The sequence below is a fragment of the Borostomias antarcticus genome, assembly GCF_949987555.1.
Source record: "Borostomias antarcticus genome assembly, chromosome: 18".
Taxonomy (NCBI): domain Eukaryota; kingdom Metazoa; phylum Chordata; class Actinopteri; order Stomiiformes; family Stomiidae; genus Borostomias; species Borostomias antarcticus.
Window position 1 is genome coordinate 2,933,498 of NC_140251.1, and position 24,775 is coordinate 2,958,272.

At 51.9% G+C, this 24,775-nt stretch overlaps 1 protein-coding gene across 1 annotated transcript in view; it reads left to right on the plus strand.

The window, feature by feature from the left end:
- Positions 1-218: 218 nt before the first annotated feature.
- Positions 219-24,775, plus strand: part of frmd4a (FERM domain containing 4A) — a gene marked incomplete at both ends in the record, with an annotated part of 68,995 nt that continues 44,438 nt past the window's right edge. The window contains 2 exon segments of the mRNA XM_084452919.1: positions 219-386; positions 20,326-20,391. Of these exon segments, the coding sequence (XP_084309045.1) occupies positions 219-386; positions 20,326-20,391 (234 nt within the window).

Genomic DNA, 24,775 nt, shown 5'->3' on the forward strand with positions numbered 1-24,775 from the left:
CAACGCAGAAATAGAAGAGTGACAGAAAAAGAAGGAGAGAGATCAAGAACAAGAACAAGAACAAGAAGAAGAAGAAGAAGAAGAAGAAGAAGAAGAGAGAGACGCCGGAGGATCCCGACGTCGGATTCTGGGCCTCGGACGCTCCTGGACCCGAACGGCGTGGTGCCTGGCGGATCCTGACGTGCGTGTGTGTGTGCGCGCGTGCGTGCGACGGCGTGATGGAGACCGTCCTGCTGGGGCTGGAGGACATGGTGTTCTCAGGCCAGGGGGGGCTGCTGTGGACCCTCACCTCCTCGGCCCTCCGACGCCTACGTGTCCAGGCCAGGAACCTCCCGGCCACGCCCCTCCTGCACATGCACCGCTGTGTGCCCCGCCCGCTCTACCAGGTACACTCTACCACACACACACCTTTACGGTCCTGGTTATGTGCTCTGTGCGGTCTGGCTCAGTACCTCATCAGATGAGAGGGTTGAAGTACAGGGTGAGAGGGTGTTAACCTGGGGGCGCCCAAACATCTCACTAGGGGTCGTAGATCACCACAGTGCACGCTATGACGGAGGACGGTGTTGAACTGGCCTCGGTGTTCAGGGTCTTAACGCTCCCTCCGGAGAGGAAGGGTCAAGGTAGGGCAGGTACTGTAGGTGGGGCAGGAAGGGGGTCAGACAGAGGCCAGGTCAGGGCTGGGGAGGGAGGTGAGAGGTTTGGGGCCCCAGGTGTGTGCTCCAGGCCAGGGGGCCAGCGATGAGCAGAGAGTCCAGGTGAGGGTCAGATCAGAGGGTGAGGGTCATGACCGATGGCTCATTCAGAGGGACAGAACTGCGTTAGGTCTGTTGTCCAGCTTGTGGTGTAAAATGGAATGTGAGCGTTCAGTGTTGCACGTTGGTGTTGAATGAGGCGTGACCCGTTGGTTTTTCCCATTGTGCATGTTATCAGTCCCATGTTATCAGATCCATGTTATCAGTCCCATGTTATCAGATCCATGTTATCAGGCCCATGTTATCAGGCCCATATTATCAGACCCATGTTATCAGGCATGTTATCAGGCCCATGTTATCAGGCCCATGTTATCAGGCCCATGTTATCAGGCCCATGTTATCAGTCCCATGTTATCAGACCCATGTTATCAGACCCATGTTATCAGACCCATGTTATCAGGCCCATGTTATCAGGCCCATGTTATCAGACCCATGTTATCAGGCCCATGTTATCAGACCCATGTTATCAGGCCCATGTTATCAGACCCATGTTATCAGGCATGTTATCAGGCCCATGTTATCAGGCCCATGTTATCAGACCCATGTTATCAGACCCATGTTATCAGGCCCATGTTATCAGACCCATGTTATCAGACCATGTTATCAGGCCCATGTTATCAGACCCGTGTTATCAGACCCATGTTATCAGACCCATGTTATCAGGCCCATGTTATCAGGCCCGTGTTATCAGACCCATGTTATCAGGCCCATGTTATCAGGTGCTGGCCCGTCAGCCTGTGTGTGCACGCTACTGTATTTATGTATTACGTGTGGAGAATGATGATAGGCTCCTGTCTTTTGTCCCAGTCCTATCTAAGCTGCTGTGTGTGTTGTCGCTCCAGGTTTGTGGTGCAGACACTTGAATGCTGAGGATTAGAACAGGAAGTAGCACGTCTGCCGTTGCCACGGTTCTGCTCATTTATGGGCATGGTAACCGTGGTGCTGAATGTTCAAAGGGGTGTTTGAAAAGGGATGTGTGGTCAAACACACACTCACACATGGTAAAACACACCCACATACGCACGCACGCACGCACGTACGCACTCACACACACACTCACGTATACGCATGCTCATACACGCACACACACACTCAGACACACCTACAGTATATGTCTGAGTGAGTGTGTGTGTGTGTGTGTGTGTGTGTGTCTCCCCTGTGAGTTTCCAGCTATGATTCAGCAAAACAGATGATCAGTATTCGCTGCACCATGTCTGAATCTGCACGCAGAGGCTTTTAGTGATCCATTAGTGTTCCTGCCGCGTCCAGCTGCCCTGTCCCCAGCTGGCACTGCTCGGCCCGACCCAGACCCAGCAAAGCCTCTAGGGCTGCTGCTATGGCAACAGGCAGGAGAGAGGTACGGTAAAGCAGCACTCACTCACTCTCTCTCTCTCTCTGTCACACACACACACACACACACACACACACACACACACACACACACACACATGTACAGTCAGTTCCCCTTTTCCTGTTTTTTCTGCTTTAAGTCCCTTGTGAGGAACCGTGCTACTGGAATGTACGTCTTTAAGTTTAGAGTTCAAGATGTATTGTACATAGGGTGTGTGTTTGTGTGTGTGCGTGTGTGTGTGTGAGTGTGACCCCGTCTTTAAGTGTAAGTGTAACACCTCTCCCCAGGAGAGATGGACACAATCAGAGGAAACTCTCAAACGACCCCTTTCCCCACCCTAAAACGTGCCCCTAACTCAGGGAACAGCCTCTCTGAGACCCCCCTGACACCTCTTAAACAGGTCAGGGAACCGCCACCCCACCCCACCCCACCCCACCCCACCCCACCCCACCCCACCCCACCCCACCCCACCCCACCCCACCCCACCCCACCCCACCGCCCCCAGTAACTAGTCAGACCTCCTTGATGATTCCCAAACAGATCCCCGCCCTGTAGGGCCACAGCGAGGTCGGGAGGAACCGTCTGGAGCAGCCTTGAGGAGAAGGGGGAGGAGGAGGGAGGGAGGGAGGAGGAGGAGGAGAAGGGAGGGAGGGAGGGAGGGAGGGAGGGAGGGAGGGAGGGAGGAGAAGGGAGGGAGGGAGGAGGAGGAGGAGAAGGGAGGGAAGGAGGGAGGGGAGGAGAAGGGAGGGAGGGAGGGGGGGGAGAAGGGAAGGAGGGAGGGGAGGAGAAGGGAGGGAGGGAGGGAGGGAGGAGAAGGGAGGGAGGGAGGAGAGGGGAGGAGAAGGGAGGGAGGGAGGAGGAGGAGGAGAAGGGAGGGAAGGAGGGAGGGGAGGAGAAGGGAGGGAGGGAGGGGGGGGAGAAGGGAAGGAGGGAGGGGAGGAGAAGGGAGGGAGGGAGGGAGGGAGGAGAAGGGAGGGAGGGAGGAGAGGGGAGGAGAAGGGAGGGAGGGATGGGGGGAGGAGCAGGGAGGGAGGGGGGGAGGAGAAGGGAGGGAGGGAGGGGAGGAGAAGGGAGGGAGGGGAGGAGAAGAGGGAGGGAGGAGAAGGGAGGGAGGGATGGGGGGAGAAGGGAGGGAGGGGAGGAGAAGGGAGGGAGGGATGGGGGAGAAGGGAGGAAGGGAGGGGAGGAGAAGGGAGGGAGGGAGGGGGGAGAAGGGAGGAAGGGAGGGGAGGAGAAGGGAGGGAGGGAGGGGGGAGAAGGGAGGGAGGGAGGGGGGGAGAAGGGAGGGTAGGAGGAGAAGGGAGGGAGGGAGGGGTCAGTGGGTCAGGCTGCAGGCTGGGGAGGTATCCCCTGGTCTCAGTGTGCCGTCTCTCTGCCTGCTTCCTCTATGACTGTTAATGAGAGATCCAGGCTGCGCTGCTCCGCTGGCTCCTGCAGGAGAAAGAAACACTTTGTCATCGTCTTGTGAATCCAGTCCAAAAAACGGCAGCCTGGAGCAAGGTGAAGTTCCAACTCCCCCCCCCCCCGCTCCCCCCCCCCTCTCTGGGCCCAGCAGGTATTTCCTGAGCTCTCCCTGTTCTCCACACCTCCACTCTCTGACCCCAGGCTGCTTCCCTCCTTATCTCTGACCTCTGACCCCAGGCTGCTTCCCTCGCTCTCTCTTCTCTCTGTTCTTTCTCTCGCCTCCATCTTTAAATCTCCTTCTCCTTGTTTTTCTTCCTACAGTCAATCCACTGTATGTAATACACACCCCAGAGTGTGTATGTGTGTGTGTGTGTGTGTGTGTGAGTGAGTTTGACAGAGAGAGAGAGTGGGAATGTTGAGCTGCACACCATGCACATGCTTCTCTAAATAGTGTGTGTGTGTGTGTGTGTGTGTGTGTGTGTGTGTGTGTGTGTGTGTGTGTGTGTGTGTGTGTGTGTGTGTGTGTGTGTGTGTGAGCCATGACTATAACGAGAGCAGATTTGTGACCGTGAAATCGCACCTCACGCACTATGCTCTCCCTCTCCCCCCCCCCACCCCCCCCTTCTCTCTCTCTCTCTCTCTCTCTCATGAGAGACCTCCCCACCTGTGTTCAGACATTCCAACATCATACTGTGAGTAATGTCAACTCAACAACCACTCACACGTTCTGGCCGGGGCCACACCCCCTTCAGCCTGCGCCCCACGGGGGGGGCGGGGCCACGAGCAGCACCTCCCACCTGTGTGTTTCACCGCCTCCTCCTTCACTGTGCTGCTGTCTAGTTTGTGGGGTGCAGCAGGGAGCAGCTCATGTTCCTCTGGTCTCCTCCTCTTCTCCTTCATGTGAAAGGCAGGAAATCCTGGGGAGGGGGAGAGGTGGGAGGGGGGAGCGAGAGGGGGAGGGAGGGGGGGAGGATATATCAGGCCCAGGTGGCCCATGCATCAGTTATTTATTTTCCAAGCAAACGCTCACTTTCATCTTCGGCCAATGAACACACAGCATAGGGGCATAGCATGTCCATAGGAGGCCGGTCAGGGCCAGTGTGTTCACTGAGGGGGTGGGGGGGGGGGTCAGGGTAGACCACACCTGTTGATGGGACTCACATACAGTCATTTTAAGATCACATGGAAGTAAATCTAGGATCACATTTCAATCAGATTTTTGCACCGTGATGTGTGTGTGTGTGTGTGTGTGTGTGTGTGTGTGTGTGTGTGTGCTCGCACGTGTGTTTCTCTAAGCTCTAGGCTCCCAATCAAATCCTGGTTTTGTGAGGCCAGTGGATGTCTTGGATGTGTAATCATCTGTGCCAGGTTGCGTTGGTATTTGCCCCATTTTCACACATACAGTACTGGCTACAATACACTGTGTTCAGGGGCAACTTCACACAAGACAAAAAGCCACGACAGGCAGACAGAATTCCAGGGAGGGAATCTGGCCTCCATGGTTCCGTCATTCCCAGCTTCCTCCATCATTCCCTGTCATACAGCCAAGGAGCAGCCTCACTTCCAGGAGCGTTCCTTCTCCAAACCGGAGAATTCCCATCTCTCTCTCTCTCTGTTTCTCTCTCTCTCTCTCTCTCTCTCTCTCTCTCTCTCTCTCTCTCTCTCTCTGGCGCTGCGCTCCAGTCTGCGAGCCAGAGCCGGTCTTATGTGAGAAAATATTTTCCCAGAACAAAATCGTGAGAGAGTCCGTTGCTCCTAATCGGCGTGTGTGTGTGTGTGTGTGTGTGTTTGTGTGTGTATTGGGTGGGCGGTATCAGGGTTTTCTGTATTTTTTCAGTTTGTTTATTTTGTCTGTAATTTTCTAATTTCTTTACTGGTAGCTGGAGGCTTGTTTATGTTCACACACACACACACACACACACACACACACACACACCGCAATGTCCTTGTCGGTTGAAACCGTTTACTGGGCGTCCCTAGAGAAGAGGTCTTATTTGCATAGTCTGTCTGGAAAACACTTCCACTGCCAGCTTCCCAGGTTAATCAAATATTGTGTGCGTGCATGTGTGTGTGTGTGTGTGTGTGTGTGTGTGTGTGTGTGTGTGTGTGTGTGTGTGTGTGTGTGTGTGCTGAACAAGCCTCACTGGTGTTTGGACCCATGGACAACATGTGTTGTGTTTACCACTCTGGCTCCTGGTGGGAAACATACAGGACGTTGACAGAGCATCAGTCCAAGTGAAGGGCCAGATTACTGACCTCTCCTCATTTGACAGTCAGACGCTGTATTTGCTCAGTAGACCCAGTGCAAGATGTGCCTGGAACGCCACCAGGCCCGTGGGCTGCCAGGTCTGAGCAATATGTTTTGATAGCTTTAGATAGCTGAGTCTGTCTGGTATGCTAGAATACTAATGCGTTGCCAGGTTTGGCCGGTGTGTCCTAATAGCCATGGGCTGCCAAGCCGGCCTGCTAAATCCTGGGAGTCTGTCTGAGCTGTGAGCTGCCCAGTGTCCAGCCCAGTCCAGCCCAGTGTCCAGCCCAGTCCAGCCCAGTGTCCAGCCCAGCCCAGTGTCCAGCCCAGTCCAGCCCAGTGTCCAGCCCAGTCCAGCCCAGTCCAGCCCAGTGTCCATCCCAATCCAGCCCAGTTGACTCCAGCCCATAATTGACTCCAGCCCAGTCCAGCCCAGTCTAGCCCAGTGTCCAGCCCAGTCCAGCCCAGTGTCCAGCCCAGTCCAGCCCAGTGTCCAGCCCAGTGCAGGATAATGGAGGGGTTGGTAGTGCCAGTATAAGCTGTAGTATCCAGCGGTGTCCTTAACAGTGGGTTTATTGTATCAGGATAAATATATACTCTGTAATGGAGAAGGTTCAGAGGTCACACCATGTGTATGGGACGATAATCCAGATGGGATTATGGGTTGAAAGTGAAACTGGAGAATATATCCTGGGAAAGCCCTCTCCGGCACACAGCGATTCCCATCTGGATGTCAGCGCATTAACGACATGCTCAGTGAGTCTGGGGGGCTTCTCTTCCTTACGGACCTCCAGTGACAGATCCACATCAGGTACCTCAGCATCACTCAGTCACCTCCCAGACCAGCGTGTTTGCATTGGCAAATGTATGTCGCTCATTTATGTGAGCCAGAGAAATAGGAGGAAAAGAACAACAGGCTCGCTCTCAAAAGCAAACATGCACCCACACACACACACACAAACACACACATATACACGTACCACACACACACACACACATATACACATACCACACACACTCACACACATATACACGTACCACACACACTCACAAACGCACTACACACATACACTCCAAGGACTCCAAGTGCAATTTCCCACTGAACATCAAGACCGCCCCGATCTAGCGACGTTCAAGAGTCTCCTTAACTCTCCCTACTGTCGTGAACTAGGCTACTGAGATGTTCTGATGGGTTGTATGTAGTATGAGTGTTTGTTGTAAATGTGTGCGGGTGTGAATGTTGGACGTCCTCCATGTCCACGCCCAGGGCGCCCTAAACCAGTGTAGTTTGGTGTGTGTTTAAATAAAATTGACTATGACTATGCAATTCCCAGGGTCTGTGATTTCAAGGGTCTGTGATTTCCAGGGTCTGTGATTTCCAGGGTCTGTGATATCTAGGGTCTGTGATTTCCAGGGTCTGTGATTTCTAGGGTCTGTGATTCCCAGGGTCTGATTTCTAGGGTCTGTGATTCCCAGGGTCTGTGATTTCTAGGGTCTGTGATTCCCAGGGTCTGTGATTTCTAGGGTCTGTGATTCCCAGGGTCTGTGATTTCTAGGGTCTGTGATTCCCAGGGTCTGTGATTTCTAGGGTCTGTGATTCCCAGGGTCTGTGATTTCTAGGGTCTGTGATTCCCAGGGTCTCCACGCTGATGAATGTGTGTGTTAATGAACTCACTGCAGCGCAGACGCTTCGATAATAAAGAATGAAATTCCTTGAAACTATCACAAACCTCACCTCACATCGCTGGATACTGGATGTGTTCTTGGATGTGTTTTTATTTGCTGGAATCTGGCTCTTTCCCTCCAGCTCGGGGGCCAAACAGAGGGGATTCAATACCTTGAAACTGATGGGATTCCCTTTGGGGGGAGACACACACACACACACACACACACAGACTTTAGCCAAGGGCTCTCCCTGTAGATGGGCTGGGTCATTTTTCATCAGCCTGTCTGGGAGGGATGCAGCGTGTTGTAATGGAGCAGAAACCCTGTGCCGAGCCAAGAGCCCCAGATGAAGAATCCACTCAGCAGCACACAGTGGAGCCAGCCCAGATACGCCGGGGGAGATGGGAAGTGTAGGCCAGAGACTCTGGGGGGGAGATACGCCGGGGGAGATGGGAAGTGTAGGCCAGAGGCTCTGGGAGGGAGACACGCCGGGGGAGATGGGAAATGTAGGCCAGAGGCTCTGAGAGGGAGACACGCCGGGGGAGATGGGAAGTGTAGGCCAGAGGCTCTGAGAGGGAGACACGCCGGGGGAGATGGGAAGTGTAGGCCAGAGGCTCTGAGAGGGAGACATGCCGGGGGAGATGAGAAGTGTAGGCCAGAGACTCTGGGAGATAGGAGTCGTCCAGGCGCCTCAGCATACCTGCTCTGCTGTCTGAAGCTGATTAGAATATCATTGAGAACAGCTAGAGAGAGATGCAGGGAGAGATCAGAGAGAGACCGCCAGACTCACAGACATGCCCTCACGCTCCGTCTCCTTTCATCTCTCTGTTGGCTCAGTCTCCTCTCTTCTCTCTCTCTCTCGCTCTCTCTCTCTCTCTCTGTCTACCTTTTTGTTAATTTATTTTATTATTTCCTGGTGATCCTCCCTCTTCCCGAAACTCTCTGGTTCTCTGACTCCACCCTCCGTGTGAGTGTTGGTGTCTCCCTTTTGTGTAGCTCTGACATTGATCCTGATCCATGTAAACCTGGAGACTAACCAGCTAGGTCACCTGACCCAGCGCCGCCCGGGGCGGGCCGCCTCTGTAAACACACGGGCTAACACGCAACCAACGTTGCTCCTTTCACTGCTAGCTTATCTGCTGCCTTTTTGACGTGGTAGAAGTCTATACTGTATGTGTGCTACTGTAATGCAAACAGTGAGTGATTCTAGTGTATTCCAGAGTATTCTAGTCCGGGGGTGTCTCTGTCTGTGTGTCTGTGTCCATGTCAGGCTGGGTCCCCCTGGGTCTCAACACTCCTGTCCCACATTCCTGGAGGACAATACTCCCAGATCCCTCACATGTTGTCATGGAAACTTTTGTTTGTGGTTTAGGCTGAAGAGAGAGAGAGAGTGTGTGTGGGTGTGCGTGTGTGTGTGCGTGTGTGTGTGTGTGTGTGTGTGTGTTGTATGAGCATTGTGTCACCCATGCAGCTAGAGAAACAGGTGCTTTTAAAACCGAACGGCTATTATGTGAAGAGGGGCCCAGCAAGCGTCCTATAGGGGCGAGACAGTGAATGATGTCTTTCTGGAACCAGTGCCTTAATTGGGCTGAAGGGCCCGGGTGGCCCCTGGAGGGTAGGAACGCTCTCTGAGGGGCTAAATTAGAGGAGACCAGGGGAGATTTGGCCCTGCTTTGCCCAAAACCTCTCCCTGCCCCCCCCTGCTGATCCAGGCTCTGGGGGAATGTATAATGCACCATTATAATATATTAGTGCTCAAGGTCCACACACACACACACACACACACACACAAACAGTGTTGCCACAGCAGGGCTATTTAATATTCTGCCCTTTGAAGGGGTTTACAGTGTTTGATATTCTATTTGTTAACGGGATGGGATAGAGGGGTCAATGAGGTTTGCAACACACAATACCCTTGAGTTCAGGGCACAAGACAGTGTGTGTGTGCATGTGCGCGCCTGTGTGTGTGTGTGTGTGTGTGTGTGTGTGTTGCTGTGTCAGAGAGGGAACACACACTCAGCCATCCATTTACCAGGACTCACCGTGTTCTACATTCTAAAACAGGTTAGGGCACTTGCTGTCATTGCCAAGTGTGGACTCAAGGGGGTGCAGATTCTCCACATACCATCACACACACACACACACACACACACACACACACACACTCACACACACTCACACACTGGTAGTATCAGTGTGCAGGGTCAGTCAGACCTAAACTGATTTCTTACATTGTAAATTATGGATGAGAGGAGGAGGTGTGGGGGAAACAGATCCTTCCCCAGTGTCACACGCGCGCACACACACACACACACACACACACCACACACACACACACACACACACACACACACCACACACGCACACACACACATACACACACACACACACACTCACACACACACACACACACACACACACACACACACACAGCTACTGATGCAGAATATAATTCCAAACTGTTTCTGCTAATTTCAATGTACAGTACTCTCCTCCTGAACTGCTCTCCCTCTCTCTCTCCCTCTCTCTCTCTCTCTCTCTCTCTCTCTCTCCTCTCTCTCTCTCTCTCCCCCCTCTCTCTCCCTCTCTCTGGTTCAGGAGGGTCTTTGTTATTCAGGATCACCTGAGGGTTCTAGGATCCATTTCATCCAAAACAGAGAGCAGATGTGTGGCCTCACACACACTCACACACACACACACACACACACACACACACACACACACACTGGGCTTTATCAACAAACTCCAGTGCACCCTATGTTAGTGTGGAATGAGAGGAATGCTGAAGCCATGTTGGTTGAGGGCATGGGCTGCGCTGGGCATGGGGCTACGGGGGTGCGTGTCCTTGTGTGAGCGTGTGTGTGTGAGCGCGTGTGTGTCTGTGTGTGTATTTGTGTATTTTTTGTTAGGCAAAATGGACCGATCCACTGTAACTTTTAAGGGGTGTGGCTTGGCTATGGCTTCCCCTGTGCAGTTGCATAATGGTAGGGTCTGGGAGTCACAAACACACACACACACGCACACACTCATGCACACACACACACACACACACACACACACACACACACACACAATGTCTGACTCCTCCAGGGTCAAACAGCAGACAGACCCATCCCGGCATAACTGTGGCAGACCAATACACACTGACTATGGGGTGTGTTCAGGCACACACATTGGTCAACAATGACCAGTGACAACTGCTCACACACACACACACACACACACACACACACACACACACACACACACACACACACACACACACACACACACACATTGTGGTAAGGTATCATAGCACTTGTCCTAGAAAGGCTTTTGTCTCCTTGGATGTGATACAGGGAGACGTTTGCTTTGGCCCTGTTTTACAGCTTACTGTATTAAATATAACTCCAGGCTCTCTCTCTCTCTCTCTCTATCCCTCTCTCTCTCTATCTATCCCTCTCTCTCTATCCCTCTCTCTCTCTCTCTCTCTCTATCCCTCTCTCTCTATCTCTCTCTCTCTATCCCCCTCTCTCTCTCTCTCTCTCTATCCCTCTCTCTCTATCCCTCTCTCTCTATCCCCCCCCCCCCTCTCTCTCTCTCTCTCTCTCTCTCTCTATCCCTCTCTCTCTATATCTCTCTCTCTCTCTCTCTCTTTATGACCCAGTTTTTTCAGCAACACACTCAGTGTTAGGAGAAGCGACAGAAGGAAGTGTGATGGAGAAGGGGCAAAAGGAAGAGAGAGGGAGGGGGTAAAGAGACAGCCATGGGATATGGAGAGAGAGAGAGGTAGAGAGAGAGAGAGGGGTAGAGAGAGAGAGGTAGAGAGAGAGAGAGAGAGAGAGGGGTAGAGAGAGAGAGGTAGAGAGAGAGGGGTAGAGAGAGAGAGGTAGAGAGAGAGGTAGAGAGAGAGGGGTAGAGAGAGAGAGAGAGAGGTAGAGAGAGGGAGAGAGACAGAGGTAGAGAGAGGGAGAGAGACAGAGGTAGAGAGAGGTAGAGGGAGAGAGAGAGAGGGTCCCTTGTCAGTGATTCCTTGTGTGTGTGTATCAGCCAGTACAAGGGAAGGGGAGAAAAAAAGCCACCATACAACCCCAGACAAGGTTCACCGGTACCTGTGACACCACAGTGACACAGCAGTGGACCATGTGTGGCTGCACACAACGTGATAGATTACTGGACCAGCCCAGTGGACCTGGCCTGGGAGAATACTGTCTCATGCAGAGTCTGTTTATTTAAATGATGCTGTATTTGGCCAGAAGACAATAATAACATACTGATTTGCATTTTTCTCTCTCTCAGTTTTACTATTTCTGTCTCATTTTGGGGGTTTTCTCTCTCTCTCTCTCTCTCTCTCTTCTCTCTCTCTCTCTCTCTCTCTCTCTCTCTCTCACACACACACACACACACACACTAGTTTTTCCACCATAGACTCAGGTGGAAGTCTTTCATTCATGCTTTGCATATTACCTGGAAGGCAAACAGTGAAACGAAATGACTAGATCTGTCACATACACATTACACAACCCATAAGCTTTGATCTGTCCCTCTCACAGAGATGAGCTTCTCAGCCCCTTGGTTCCCTGCTAGGCTGAAGCAGCACAGCGAGGCTCTGACGCTGTCTGTCTCTGCCGTTCGTTTGGGGTTGAGGCCAGCTGACTCCCACCAGTGCATTCATCTAGGAGCTTTACACATGGGGTGGTATGGCATGTGGAACTACTTTTCATAAACAACGTTGATAGAAAGCAGAGTGGTGCTTGTGTTTTTGCAGCATCAAGGCTATGGATGTGGATTTTTTTTTTTTTGCATGTGTCTGTATTCAGTGCGATCACTAATGCATCCGGTAGGTTTCTTTCTCAGTGTTAGTTTAAGTAATGGCTTTGTTTCAGTTATGGGAGGAGGGAGGTTTTAGGAAAAGCCTTGTGTACTAAAGTACTGAGAATAGTTTTGGAAAAGTCTGGGAATGGAGCTATGTAGTAAAAGGAGACCAAAGCAGAGTTGGCTACAGAAATATCTCCCGTTTGTTTGAAGTGCTTGTGTGTTTCTGATTTTCAAGCCCTTAACTGGAACCACATTTCACTCCCACAGTCACTCACAGGCGGAGGGGTGGAGCTCACACACACATGCATGCAAACACACGCACGCACACACACACACACACACACACACACACTTGCACAAACAAAATAGATCTTTCCTAGTCAGACTTTTCTCTCAACATTCCTGGCTGCCTTTCTGTGACCCTCCCTGTTCTGTCTCCCTCTGCAAACACAGTGGAAGTGGGGAGAAGACTGAGGAGTAAGGCCTGATCTGACATCAGTTCTCATCCCACCCCTGCAGGTTAAAGTGAGGATTTTGGTTAAAGCAATCTGACCCTAAGTGCCAGAGGTCAACCATCGCCAAGAGGATAGAGGAGCAGAGATGCAGTGTGAAGGAAAGATACAGATGGAGAAAGTGTGTGTGTGTGTGTGTGTGTGAGTGTGAGTGTGAGTGTGTGTGTGTGTGTGTGTGTATCAGTCATTACAGCCCGCAGTGCAACAGTGTCAGGGTTAAAGAGACTCTCCATCTTGCTCCAATTAACCATCCAGCACTGTTTATATCACATTCCACCAATATAAGTTACCTCTTCCCCCCGCAAAACACCAGCCCTCTCCCCCAGCCCGACCCCAAAACCCCAACCTCCCCCCTCCCAACCGACCCATAACCCCCACCTATAAACCCCACCTCACCCCTCCAAATCCTTCCCATGCCCACCCTGCTCTCAGGCTCTCTCCCCTCCCAGAGAAATACCCCCCCACTCCGTGAGTCATAACAACCGCACCCCTGGCTGCCCAGAATAGAATCCCTCCGTCTCCATGAGGTGAGTGTTCAGTCCCTGAGAAGTCTTACCTTAGCGTGTTCAGTCCCTGAGAAGTCTTACCTTGGCGTGTTCAGTCCCTGAGAAGTCTTACCTTGGCGTGTTCAGTCCCTGAGAAGTCTTATCTTGGCGTGTTCAGTCCCTGAGAAGTCTTACCTTGGCGTAGTCAGTCCCTGAGAAGTCTTACCTTGTTGTGTTCAGTCCCTGAGAAGTCTTACCTTGGCGTGTTCAGTCCCTGAGAAGTCTTACCTTGGCGTGTTCAGTCCCTGAGAAGTCTTACCTTGGCGTGTTCAGTCCCTGAGAAGTCTTACCTTGGCGTGTTCAGTCCCTGAGAAGTCTTACCTTGGTGTGTTCAGTCCCTGAGAAGTCTTACCTTGGCGTGTTCAGTCCCTGAGAAGTCTTACCTTGGCGTGTTCAGTCCCTTGGCGTTAGGAACATTCTGTCTCGCCTTGTTCCTCATCTTAATGACTCTCTGTGACCCCTGGAAAGGTCAAAGACAAAGGGATCTGGACGCTGCTCACTAATAACACTCTTTTCTAGGGTAACCTTTCCTGGACCACCACCCCCCACCCCCCACACACCCTTCACTCTCTTTCTCACACACACCACACACACACACACACACACACACACTACTGCTCACTCTCTCTCCAACCAGAATCTTGGGAACCCTCCCGTCCATTGGGAACCGGCCTGGTTCTCTTGGTTCAGATGTTCAGTCGCTCCCTTCCTCCTCTCCTCGTCCTTTCATCCGCTATCCCGTTCTGTTTCTCTTCCTCCCCCCTCCCTCTCCTCTGTCCCCCCTCCCTCCCTTGTCTTGTCCAAACAACGGGACCCTTGTGATAGGGGAAGAGGAAGCAGCCAATCAAGAGATATGTATTAGGCAGAGAAGAGGGAGCACGCAAGAGAGAGAGAGAGAGAGAGAGAGAGAGAGGGAGGGTGGGGGGGGAGAGTAGAGCGGAGGGGAGAGGATGAGGAGAGAGGAGAGGGACAGAGAGGAGAGTAATGGGGGATGAGGAGAGAAGGGAGAGGGAGATATGTATTAGGGCCAAAGACAGAGTCATCTGGAGATGTTTAAATTGGACGGGCCAGTTTCCGGTGTCTGGAACAGGCCAAAAATATCCAGAAACGGAGAAATCTAACTGAAGAAAACGATACACCTCTTCCACTGCCCCCCTCTCTCTATTGCTCCATAACTGACTTTGACAAAATTGGCTTGAGATTTGGTATTTCCCTGAGTGCGCTGTTGGAACACATATTCTGAGACAGTGACATTCCTCAGAGAACACTGTATAAACTGTTACTGGCATATAAAGTTCTGTGTCAACATAGAAAACATTCTGATGAGCACAGAGGATCAGTGGCTATACCATTAGAGCTGTCTATAGGGTAGGACTGTTGTGCTTGGCATGCTCAGATAGCATTTTGCAGTAAAGTCGCAAGTCCCTATGATGGAATTCCATCTCTGACAAGAATAGGCCTTCATTTTGTTTCCATAATCCTCAAAGACTCTTAAAGTCTTCAGTTCAGCATTGCTGTGGACCCCAAATGTTCAACCACAAGTGCACGCCTGGCACCCCCCTTTCCCACTCTTATACACACACACACACACACACATGCTCACTTGTTATTGCAGGGTTGTGTGCTCAAATATTTGGGTCTCCCCTTGGATTAAATTCTCATACCTGTGTTGTAACCACGCGACGCAACGTTAACGACATCTGTTTGTGATGAAAACATGCTTCATAAAAAAACAAGAGACGGAACATCTGCACTTGACTGAAGCTCACTTTTATGAGTTCTATTAATAGCAGGAGAGACACGGCGAGACTGGGAGAACTTTGTTATGTTAACACGTTGTGGTTCTAACGGCTGCTCCAACTGAGTCATATGAACACAGTACCCCATTTAGGTCATTCAAAAAAGGGATTGGGTTAAACGGGCCGAGGCTGGAAGCACCAGGAATCACCCTGACGAGCCAAACCTGAGCAGGGAGGGCAGCTGTCAGTCGCAGAGAGAGGCGGAAGTGGGCGAGGAGAGGAGAGAGGGAGGGAGGAGAGAGGGAGGGAGGGGGGAGGGAGGGAGAACTCTTTCTCAGATGATTGTTGGCTTTGGGTCTGCGGATCCAGATGTCTGTTTGTAGGTTGATCCTCGGCTGCTCTGAACGGTACGCGCGCACACACACACACACACACACACACACACACACACACACACACACACACACTCAAACACACACATCCATTCATAGCCTACACACACTGACACACATACATACACACATCCATTCATAGCTTACAGACACGCACACATGCACGCACGCGCGCGCGCGCACACACGTCCATTCATAGCCCACACAGTACGCACACACACACAACAGCCTACACACAAATCTAAACATAAACACAACCACTCTCTAACACACTAAAGACAGACTCGAATCTCTAGCTGTCTCAAAAACGCAAACGCAACCATAACCTACTCCTCTCTCTCTCCCTCTCCCTCTCTCTCTTTCTCACACACACACACACACACGCACGCACGCGCCGCCGTCTGCAGTTTCTCATGACTGCGAGCTGCAGAAAATTCCCCCTTCGCTCTCTCCCCGCCCCCACGTCGTTTCCTCCATTATTCCTGTGTTTTCGAAACAACCGTCCCTGGTGATGGGAAGGGAGACGGACACGGAAAGCCGCAGAGGGACTTGTTTGACTTGTGTGCAGCGATAGAGGATTCTACCGAGTCTGTCACTCCCCTCGATTGTTCTCCGGTGGTACAGTCTGCCGCTCTGCATGTTCGCATCGCTCTGCACGGCGCCGGTGTCACGAGAGAACGAAGGGGGAGGGGGGGGGTCGGCCGGACTAGCCCTGCGAGAGGCTCTGTTTTCTGGAGGAGGAGGAGGATGGTGAACCATTGAACAGTGCAAGGCTGCCGCTTGGAAGCAGGCCAGGGTGGCCGTGCGTGAGATCTCATCGGGTAGCCGGCGATGTCATGTCTCGGTTCTGTTGTCTCTGCGCGCCATAACGCTTCAGCTGAACGGGAACAGGGAATAGAGCAACGCTTTGCCCTCGCGAGTTGCACCGGTCAGTAAGGCTAGAACATGGATGCTGATGTTCCTCTAGGCCGGGGAAGAACGAATTCACGGAACGATATTTAATGTGTTTTCTATTGGGATCTAATCGGCTGGACAGACCTAACCCCCGTTTGGAATTGTAGCCTATGTGGGAGCGACTCTAAAGATTGTGAAAGGTAATCAACATCGATATTCACTCTTCTATCGACCCTGCGAGACGTCGTCTGTTTCACATGTAGCATTCAGCTATTTTGGGTGGTTTGTGTCGATGTCAACCTCTATTTCTATTCCGGAATGTTTAAAAATGTCCCCAAAACAGTAGCCTAACAATACAATTGTTATATTCAAGCAGCTTGCAAGCCATGGTTTCTCCTGTCTGTCTGTGTTTGGCCAGTAGAGGCAGCCGTCCTAGGCATTCAAACTTGCCTAGTAATGGGTCAAAAATGTCGTTATCTGAATCATTCTCCTAAGCACGAACCCCAGACATGGATATAAATGATTTTTTGTCTAGACTGGAGTCTAGAAGCTGTCCCCTCTCCCCTCCCATTTTATGAATGGATGTCATATAACAATTTTCAACAGTTTCCCCCTGGGGATCAATAAAATATCTCACTTCTCTATCTTCCAGCTGTGTGAATAGATGATGTGTTGGCTGCCTGCATAATTGTTCCTCAAACATCTGTGCTTCCCTGATTCTACAAAACAATACAATGTCACAGATGCAGAACATGACATGTCTGGAGAGATGGACATGGTTTTGTTATGGAAAATGTGCCTCTGGTTTAAAACAATGATCCTCTGTTTAGAGTCCAAATGTGGCTAACTGTTGTACAGTCTTTCACTGGTGGAGATGATCTGCCAATAACAATGGAGTAATTAACTAACAACATCAAACTTTTTTTTTCTTTTTTTTTTTTTAATTAGTATTGGAATCCTGAGTTTTATAACACATCTTGTGACACTTTGTTACATCTCACTGTGACCTGATACTGTATGTGTTTAATGATCACTGAATATTTACTTATTTGCTCTCTGCATATTTGGGTGTTCTTAACTAGACTAGCTGGATGGTGTGTTTGACCTAGCTGGTAGATGATGGTGTGATTGACCTAGCTGGTAGATGATGGTGTGATTGACCTAACTGGTAGATGATGGTGTGTTTGACGCAGCTGGTAGATGATGGTGTGATTGACCTAACTGGTAGATGATGGTGTGTTTGACCTAGCTGGTAGATGATGGTGTGATTGACCTTTGACCTAGCTGGTAGATGATGGTGTGATTGACCTAACTGGTAGATGATGGTGTGATTGACCTAGCTGGTAGATGATGGTGTGATTGACCTAACTGGTAGATGATGGTGTGTTTGACGCAGCTGGTAGATGATGGTGTGATTGACCTAACTGGTAGATGATGGTGTGATTGTCCTAACTGGTAGATGATGGTGTGTTTGACCTTTGACCTAGCTGGTAGATGATGGTGTGTTTTTCTCCCAGGTGCACCACAGCTTCATCAGCCTCTGCTGTGTCTAACAGAGACCGTACATGGACACTGCCTGCTCACAGATAGATAAGAGTGCGTGTGCATGCCTGCACGTGTGTGTGTGTGTGTGTGAGAGAGAGAGATCTGTGTAGTCTGCAGTGCAGCTCACTCAGGTCTCAGCAGTTTCAGCAAAACCTCTAGTAGCTGTAGTAGCTAGCTAACTCAGCCTGGGTAGCCATTCAGGGAACTAACTGTCCAGAAATCCTGATGACCTGGTGCTCCAGCCTAGAGCCCTGATGACCTGGTGCTCCAGCCTAGAGCCTCTGTCCTGCTCTGGGTCGCTCTGGGTCTCCCTCACAGTCACAGCGTGCTGCTCTCTCGGCTACAGACACACTTCAACCTGAGAGGTGCCTGGAGAGCCAAGCTGGGCCATCTTACCAGCACCAGCACAGACCAGCTACGATCTGGCACACAGAGTATTAACACAATGCTACAGTACTAACATGGTAGCGCTAGCAGTAGTGCTAGCGCCATTGTAATAGTAGAAGCCCGACTTGGAGGAGCGACATTTGAGACAGCAGGGTGGAACAGATCTTTAGGGAACCATTGGCAGAGCTCAAGGGTGTGTGTGTGTGTGTGTGTGCGTGTGTGCAGGTGTGCCCACTCTAAACCACAATGGAGGAGTGGGTGGGCACACTAAACCCATCAAAGGGCCATCAGCCCTAGAAGCATGTACACACATGCATGCCCCCCCCCCCCACACACACACACACACACACACACACAGCCATCGGGTAGAGCTCACACAGGGGTGTGTGTTTAAACAGCTCTTGGCTCTGTCTCTGTCCTCAGCTCATTGCCAACTCCCACCTCGAGCCTGTCACCCCACTGCTAGACTACAGTGTGTGTGTGTGTGTGCGTGCGCGTGCGTGCGTGTGTGTGTACCTGTATGTGTGTGTGAAGGGGGTTGGACTGGGGGAGTGACACACCCATCCCAAATGAAAGGCATTTTGAGGCAACCAGCACCTTTTACCACATGACCAGGCCTGACTAGAAGGGCTAATGGTCAGCGTGCTAACACCCCGGAGTCCTATAACACCCCGGAGTCCTGTCAACTACAGCGTTGGTTGAAAATGGGGTCTGAACCCTATTCTCTCCCTCCCTCCCTTCTCCCTCCCTCCTCCCCCCGCTCTCTCCCTCCTCCCTCTCTCCCCTCTCCCTCCTCGCTCTCTCCTCTCTCCCCTCTCCCTCCTCCCCTCTCTCTCCCTCCTCCCCCACTCTCCCTCCTCCCCTCTCTCTCCCTCCTCCCCTCCCCTCTCCCTCCTATCCCTCTCTCCCTCCTCCCCTGCTCTCTCCCTCCTCCCCTCCCCTCTCCCTCCTCCCCCACTCTCTCTCCTCCCCTCTCTCTCCCTGCTCCCCTCTCTCTCCCTCCTCCCCTCTCCCTCCTCCCCTCTCTCTCCCTCCTCCCCCTCTCTCCCTCCTCCCCTGCTCTCTCCCAGATGTGAGGGAAGTGTGGGAGGAGCCAACAGTGTTTGTGTTCCTCAGGGTCTCCACTTCCTGTTACAGAGCAGAGAAACTCCACATGTGCCCAACGCTCTCTCTCTCTTTCACACACACACACACACACACACACACACACACACACACACACACACACACACACACACACACACACACACACACACACACACGTGCTGAGGGCTCAGGTGACTCTGTGTTGAAAGGTTGAAGATGTTTTTTCTTCTTTTTAAAACTCCATCCATGTGGAGTAAGTCTTGGGAGTAGAATACAGTAGAATAATAGTAGAGCAGTAGAATACAGTAGAATAATAGTAGAGCAGTAGAATACAGTAGAATAATAGTAGAGCAGTAGAATACAGAATAATAGTAGAGCAGTAGAATAATAGTAGAGCAGTAGAATCATAGTAGAGCAGTATAACTGATACTGGACTCTCACCAAGAGAGCCTCAGGAACGTGACCCTAGAGGTCAAACATTCACATTTGGAGACATGTTCTCTGGGACTTCAGTATATGTGTGTGTGTGTGTGTGTGTGTGTGTGTGTGTGTGTGTGTATTTCTTGCAGCCCGGTGTTTCCTCAATGCACATGCTTGGATGTTTGCATGTTTGACTGTGAGCTTGGCGGTATAATGTCGTCAGTTTCCAGCAATGCGGCACACACACAGACACACACACACACACACTCCTACATTGTTATTAGGATGGGCTAAGAGTGGTCCTCCCGGCTGGTGTTGAGTAATGCTGAATGGACTTCCTCCTCAGAGAGGAATGTGAGATATATCCAGGAGGAAGAGGCTAGGAGAGGATGCAGCCTCTATTGGCTCATTGTTCACAGTGTGCTGCTGGCGTCATGGTGGAGCTTGAGACGGTTCTAGTAGAGCGCCACGCTGGGAAACCCAGGCTGGGTGGACGCTTGGCCAGTTCCAGTGGGATATGATTTAGTTGTAATGGTCGATCAGGGCTCTGTTAAGAATGTGTCTTTGTCTCTGTTTCTCTCCCAGATGACGGAGGGGAGGAGATGTCAGGTCCACCTCCTGGATGACAGGAAGCTGGAGCTCCTTGTACAGGTGAGATCACACACACACACACACACACACACTCTCTCCCTCTCTCTCCCTCTCTCTCTCCCGCTCTCTCTCCCTCTCTCTCTCCCTCTCTCTCTCCCTCTCTCTCTCTCTCTCTCTCCCTCTCTCTCTCTCTCCCTCTCTCTCTCCCTCTCTCTCTCGCTAGTGTGAGCTCGTCTCCTTGGGGAATCAATTACTGCTGACTGAGAGAAAGCGGTGACACTGCTTCTTCTTAACCTGATCCCTCCTTACACACACACACACACACACACACACACACACACACACACACACACACACACACAGTCACCAGATACCGCTCCTCTCTGTGGATAAGAAGTTCAACCAGGCGTACTGTTAAGTCCTAATGATCTCCCAACCTTACCCCAACCCCCTAAACTCACCCCCCCTGCTCTGCCCTGCCAGACTCCCTCTATAATGAGGCCTAGATGCAGACCCCCCCCCCCCCCCCCCCCAAATCTTTAACCGCTAAAGATCCAGCTTCCCTCCACAGTCCTGACAAAAACAATGCTGCCCCTCCCCTCCCCTCCCCTCCAGGGCTTGTCTTCAGTAATGACCTGGGAAGGCATCATCAGCCCCCCCCCCCCCCCTCTACTGCCCAATCAGAGAAGCCAGACCGAGGCTGTCCAGCCTGGGGGTCACTCAGCCTGACTGCTGCTGTGGAGCATCCATACATGATCTCTCTCTCCCTCTCTCTCACTCTATATCCCTCTACCTCTCTCTACCTCTCTCCCTCCATCCATACATGATCTCTCCCTCCCTCCATCCCTCCATCCATACATGATCTCTCTCTCCCTCCCTCCATCCCTCCATCCATACATGATCTCTCTCTCCCTCCTGTCCTGTCCTCCCCCCCTCCAGTCTCCCCCAGGGACCTGAGTTTGTACTCGCAATGCTTACACTGCTCACTCTCCTGTTATAGATGGACTCCCCACCTCCTCCTCCTTCCTCCTGTTATAGATGGACTCCCCACCTCCTCCTCCTCCCTCCTGTTATAGATGGACTCCCCACCTCCTCCTCCTCTCTCCTGTTATAGATGGACTCCCCACCTCCTCCTACTCCCTCCTGTTATAGATGGACTCCCCACCTCCTCCTCCTTCCTCCTGTTATAGATGGACTCCCCACCTCCTCCTCCTTCCTCCTGTTATAGATGGACTCCCCACCTCCTCCTCCTCTCTCCTGTTATAGATGGACTCCCCACCTCCTCCTACTCCCTCCTGTTATAGATGGACTCCCCACCTCCTCCTACTCCCTCCTGTTATAGATGGACTCCCCACCTCCTCCCTCCTGTTATAGATGGACTCCCCACCTCCTCCTACTCCCTCCTGTTATAGATGGACTCCCCACCTCCTCGTCCTCCCTCCTGTTATAGATGGACTCCCCACCTCCTCCTACTCCCTCCTGTTATAGATGGACTCCCCACCTCCTCCTCCTCCCTCCTGTTATAGATGGACTCCCCACCTCCTCCTACTCCCTCCTGTTATAGATGGACTCCCCACCTCCTCCTACTCCCTCCTTATAGATGGACTCCCCACCTCCTCCCTCCTGTTATAGATGGACTCCCCACCTCCTCCTACTCCCTCCTGTTATAGACAGACTCTCCCCACCTCCTCCTCCTCCCTCCTGTTATAGATGGACTCCCCACCTCCTCCTACTCCCTCCTGTTATAGAAGTCGTCCTCCACACGTACATTCCTCTGGCCCTCTAATGGGCTGGCTGGACCAGACCAGAATATTCTCCCGCCACTGTCTCTGAGCCCCCTCCCCCACTCTCTCTACCTCTCTCCTTCCCTTTCTCTCTCTCTCCCTCTCTCTCACTCTATATCCCTCTACCTCTCTCTACCTCTCTCCTTCCCTTTCTCTCTCTCTCCCTCTCTCTCACTCTATATCCCTCTACCTCTCTTTACCTCTCTCCTTCCCTTTCTCTCTCTCTCCCTCTCTCTCACTCTATACCCCTCTACCTCTCTCTACCTCTCTCCTTCCCTTTCTCTCTCTCACTCTATATCCCTCTACCTCTCTCTACCCCTCTCCTTCCCTTTCTCTCTCTCTCCCTCTCTCTCACTCTATACCCCTCTACCTCTCTCCTTCCCTCTCCCTACAACCCCGAATCCCTCCATTATTCCACTCCAGTGGAGGGAGAGAAGATAAAGAAAGGCTTCTTAGATGGGGAGAGAAGAAGAGAGGAAGCAGAGAGGTCAGAGTGGAGGAGGTGTTGAAGGAAAGAAGGAGAGAGTGGAGGAGGTGTTGAAGGAAAGAAGGAGAGAGTGGAGGGATGAGAGGACGAGTCTGCAGGCGGTCTGATTTGATTACCCTGGCAGAACTCATCCTCTCTCAAATAGGCCCCTCGACCGCTGGCTCTCTCTCTCTCTCTCCCTTTCTCTCCTCCACTCTTTCTTCTTTGCTTCCGCGCCATCCTCCCCTCCCTCTCTCTTCCTTCCATCCTTATCGATGGGTCTCACTTCTCTCTCTCTCTATCCTCCATCCCTCTCTCCCTCTACCCTCCATTCCTCCATCCCCCTCTCTCTCTAAGCCTCACACTCTGCCTGCAGCCTAGTCTCGTCTGCTCTTCACCTCCACCTCTCCATCCCGTCATCCTCTTCCCCCTCATCCCCTCATCCTCCCAGTCCAGAGAAAGACAGCGAGGAGCTATGGAGGGAAGGAGAGGAGAGGAAGGAGGTGAACATTGTCGGTGTTGTAGTGTGTGTGTGTGTGTGTGTGTGTGTGTGATGCTCCGGTTAGCAGTGATTTAAACCTCGGCTATCTTCTTCACAGACCTGAGGTCGGCGGAAGAGTGTCTTATAATGCTGCCTCCTACAGTCTCCGCTAATGCGCTTTTTATTGTCTGGGAATAGCTGTTTGTCTGCTTTATAGCTCTATAACTTTATAGAGGTTACTGAACGGGGGTTGAGAGAGTAACACAGAGTGAGGGAGAGAGAGAGAGAGGGAGAGGGGAGAGAGAGAGAGAGAGAGGGGAGAGAGAGAGAGAGAGAGAGAGAGAGAGAGAGAGAGAGAGAGAGGGGGGGGGGCAGAGAAAGGTAGGAAGATACTGTAGGATGTTATTTGCAGACCTTTGGCATCAGGAATATAAATCAGAAAGGTACATCCCTCTATCTTTCTCTGTCTCTCTCCCTCCCTCCCCCCCTCTCTCTCCCTCTCTGGCGGATGTGAGCAGGTCAGAGAGGGGTCAGTAGGACTGTGGGGAGCCAGACCAGAGAGGGGTCAGTGGGACTGTGGGGAGCCAGACCAGAGAGGGGTCAGTGGGACTGTGGGGAGTCAGACCAGAGAGGGGTCAGTGGGACTGTGGGGAGCCAGACCAGAGAGGGGTCAGTGGGACTGTGGGGAGCCAGACCAGAGAGGGGTCAGTGGGACTGTGGGGAGCCAGACCAGAGAGGGGTCAGTGGGACTGTGGGGAGCCAGACCAGAGAGGGGTCAGTGGGACTGTGGGGAGCCAGACCAGAGAGGGGTCAGTGGGACTGTGGGGAGCCAGACCAGAGAGGGGTCAGTGGGACTGTGGGGAGCCAGACCAGAGAGGGGTCAGTGGGACTGTGGGGAGCCAGACCAGAGAGGGGTCAGTGGAGGAGCCTCTCTTTTGGAGATGAGGATGTTTGTGAACAATTCTTCAGGGACACAAAAGCACACTAGCAGGCAGAACCACTGGACATATAGCACAGCACATGCGTGCGTGCGCCCGCACACACACACACACACACACACACACAACCACCACCAAATATATAATTATATTCTCCCTTACATTTGTATGTCCATTTGTCAACACTGGTCAGGTCAACCTTAGTCAAACAGCCATGATCTTATACCTGCATCAACATTGACATGTCTGTTAGGCGAAACACACACACACACACACACATCTGATCACCCGATCCATCATCAACCCATGGACATCTCAAGCCCTCACACACAGTGACCTCCCTGGGGTCTCGTTCTGTCTCCTCCTCTTCCTGCTGACCCCGTTAGCTGTCCCTTAAAGAGGTTTTGTGTGTGTGTGTGTGTGTGTGTGTGTGTGTGTGTGTTCTGAATATTCTGAAACGGGCTACAACTGCTATTTGACAAAGTAGGCTATCCTACCTTTTTTGAAACGCTTCAGTAACAAGACCGCAATGCAACAGCTACCTGCTGCCATGGAAGGACTGAGCGTGTGCAGCACTGACACGAGACGAGCTGTGCGCATTCTTCCGCTTAAAGACAAGTAACGTTTCCGCAGTCACTGGGTTATTATTGTCTCTATCTCGTTCCTTGTTTGAATAATAATTCAAGGCTAGATGTTCGCAAGTTTTGTGCAAGCATGCATCGGCACAAACAGCGTTTCTGTGTAGCCTACTCGAACTGGCTAGCTGGTAACATTG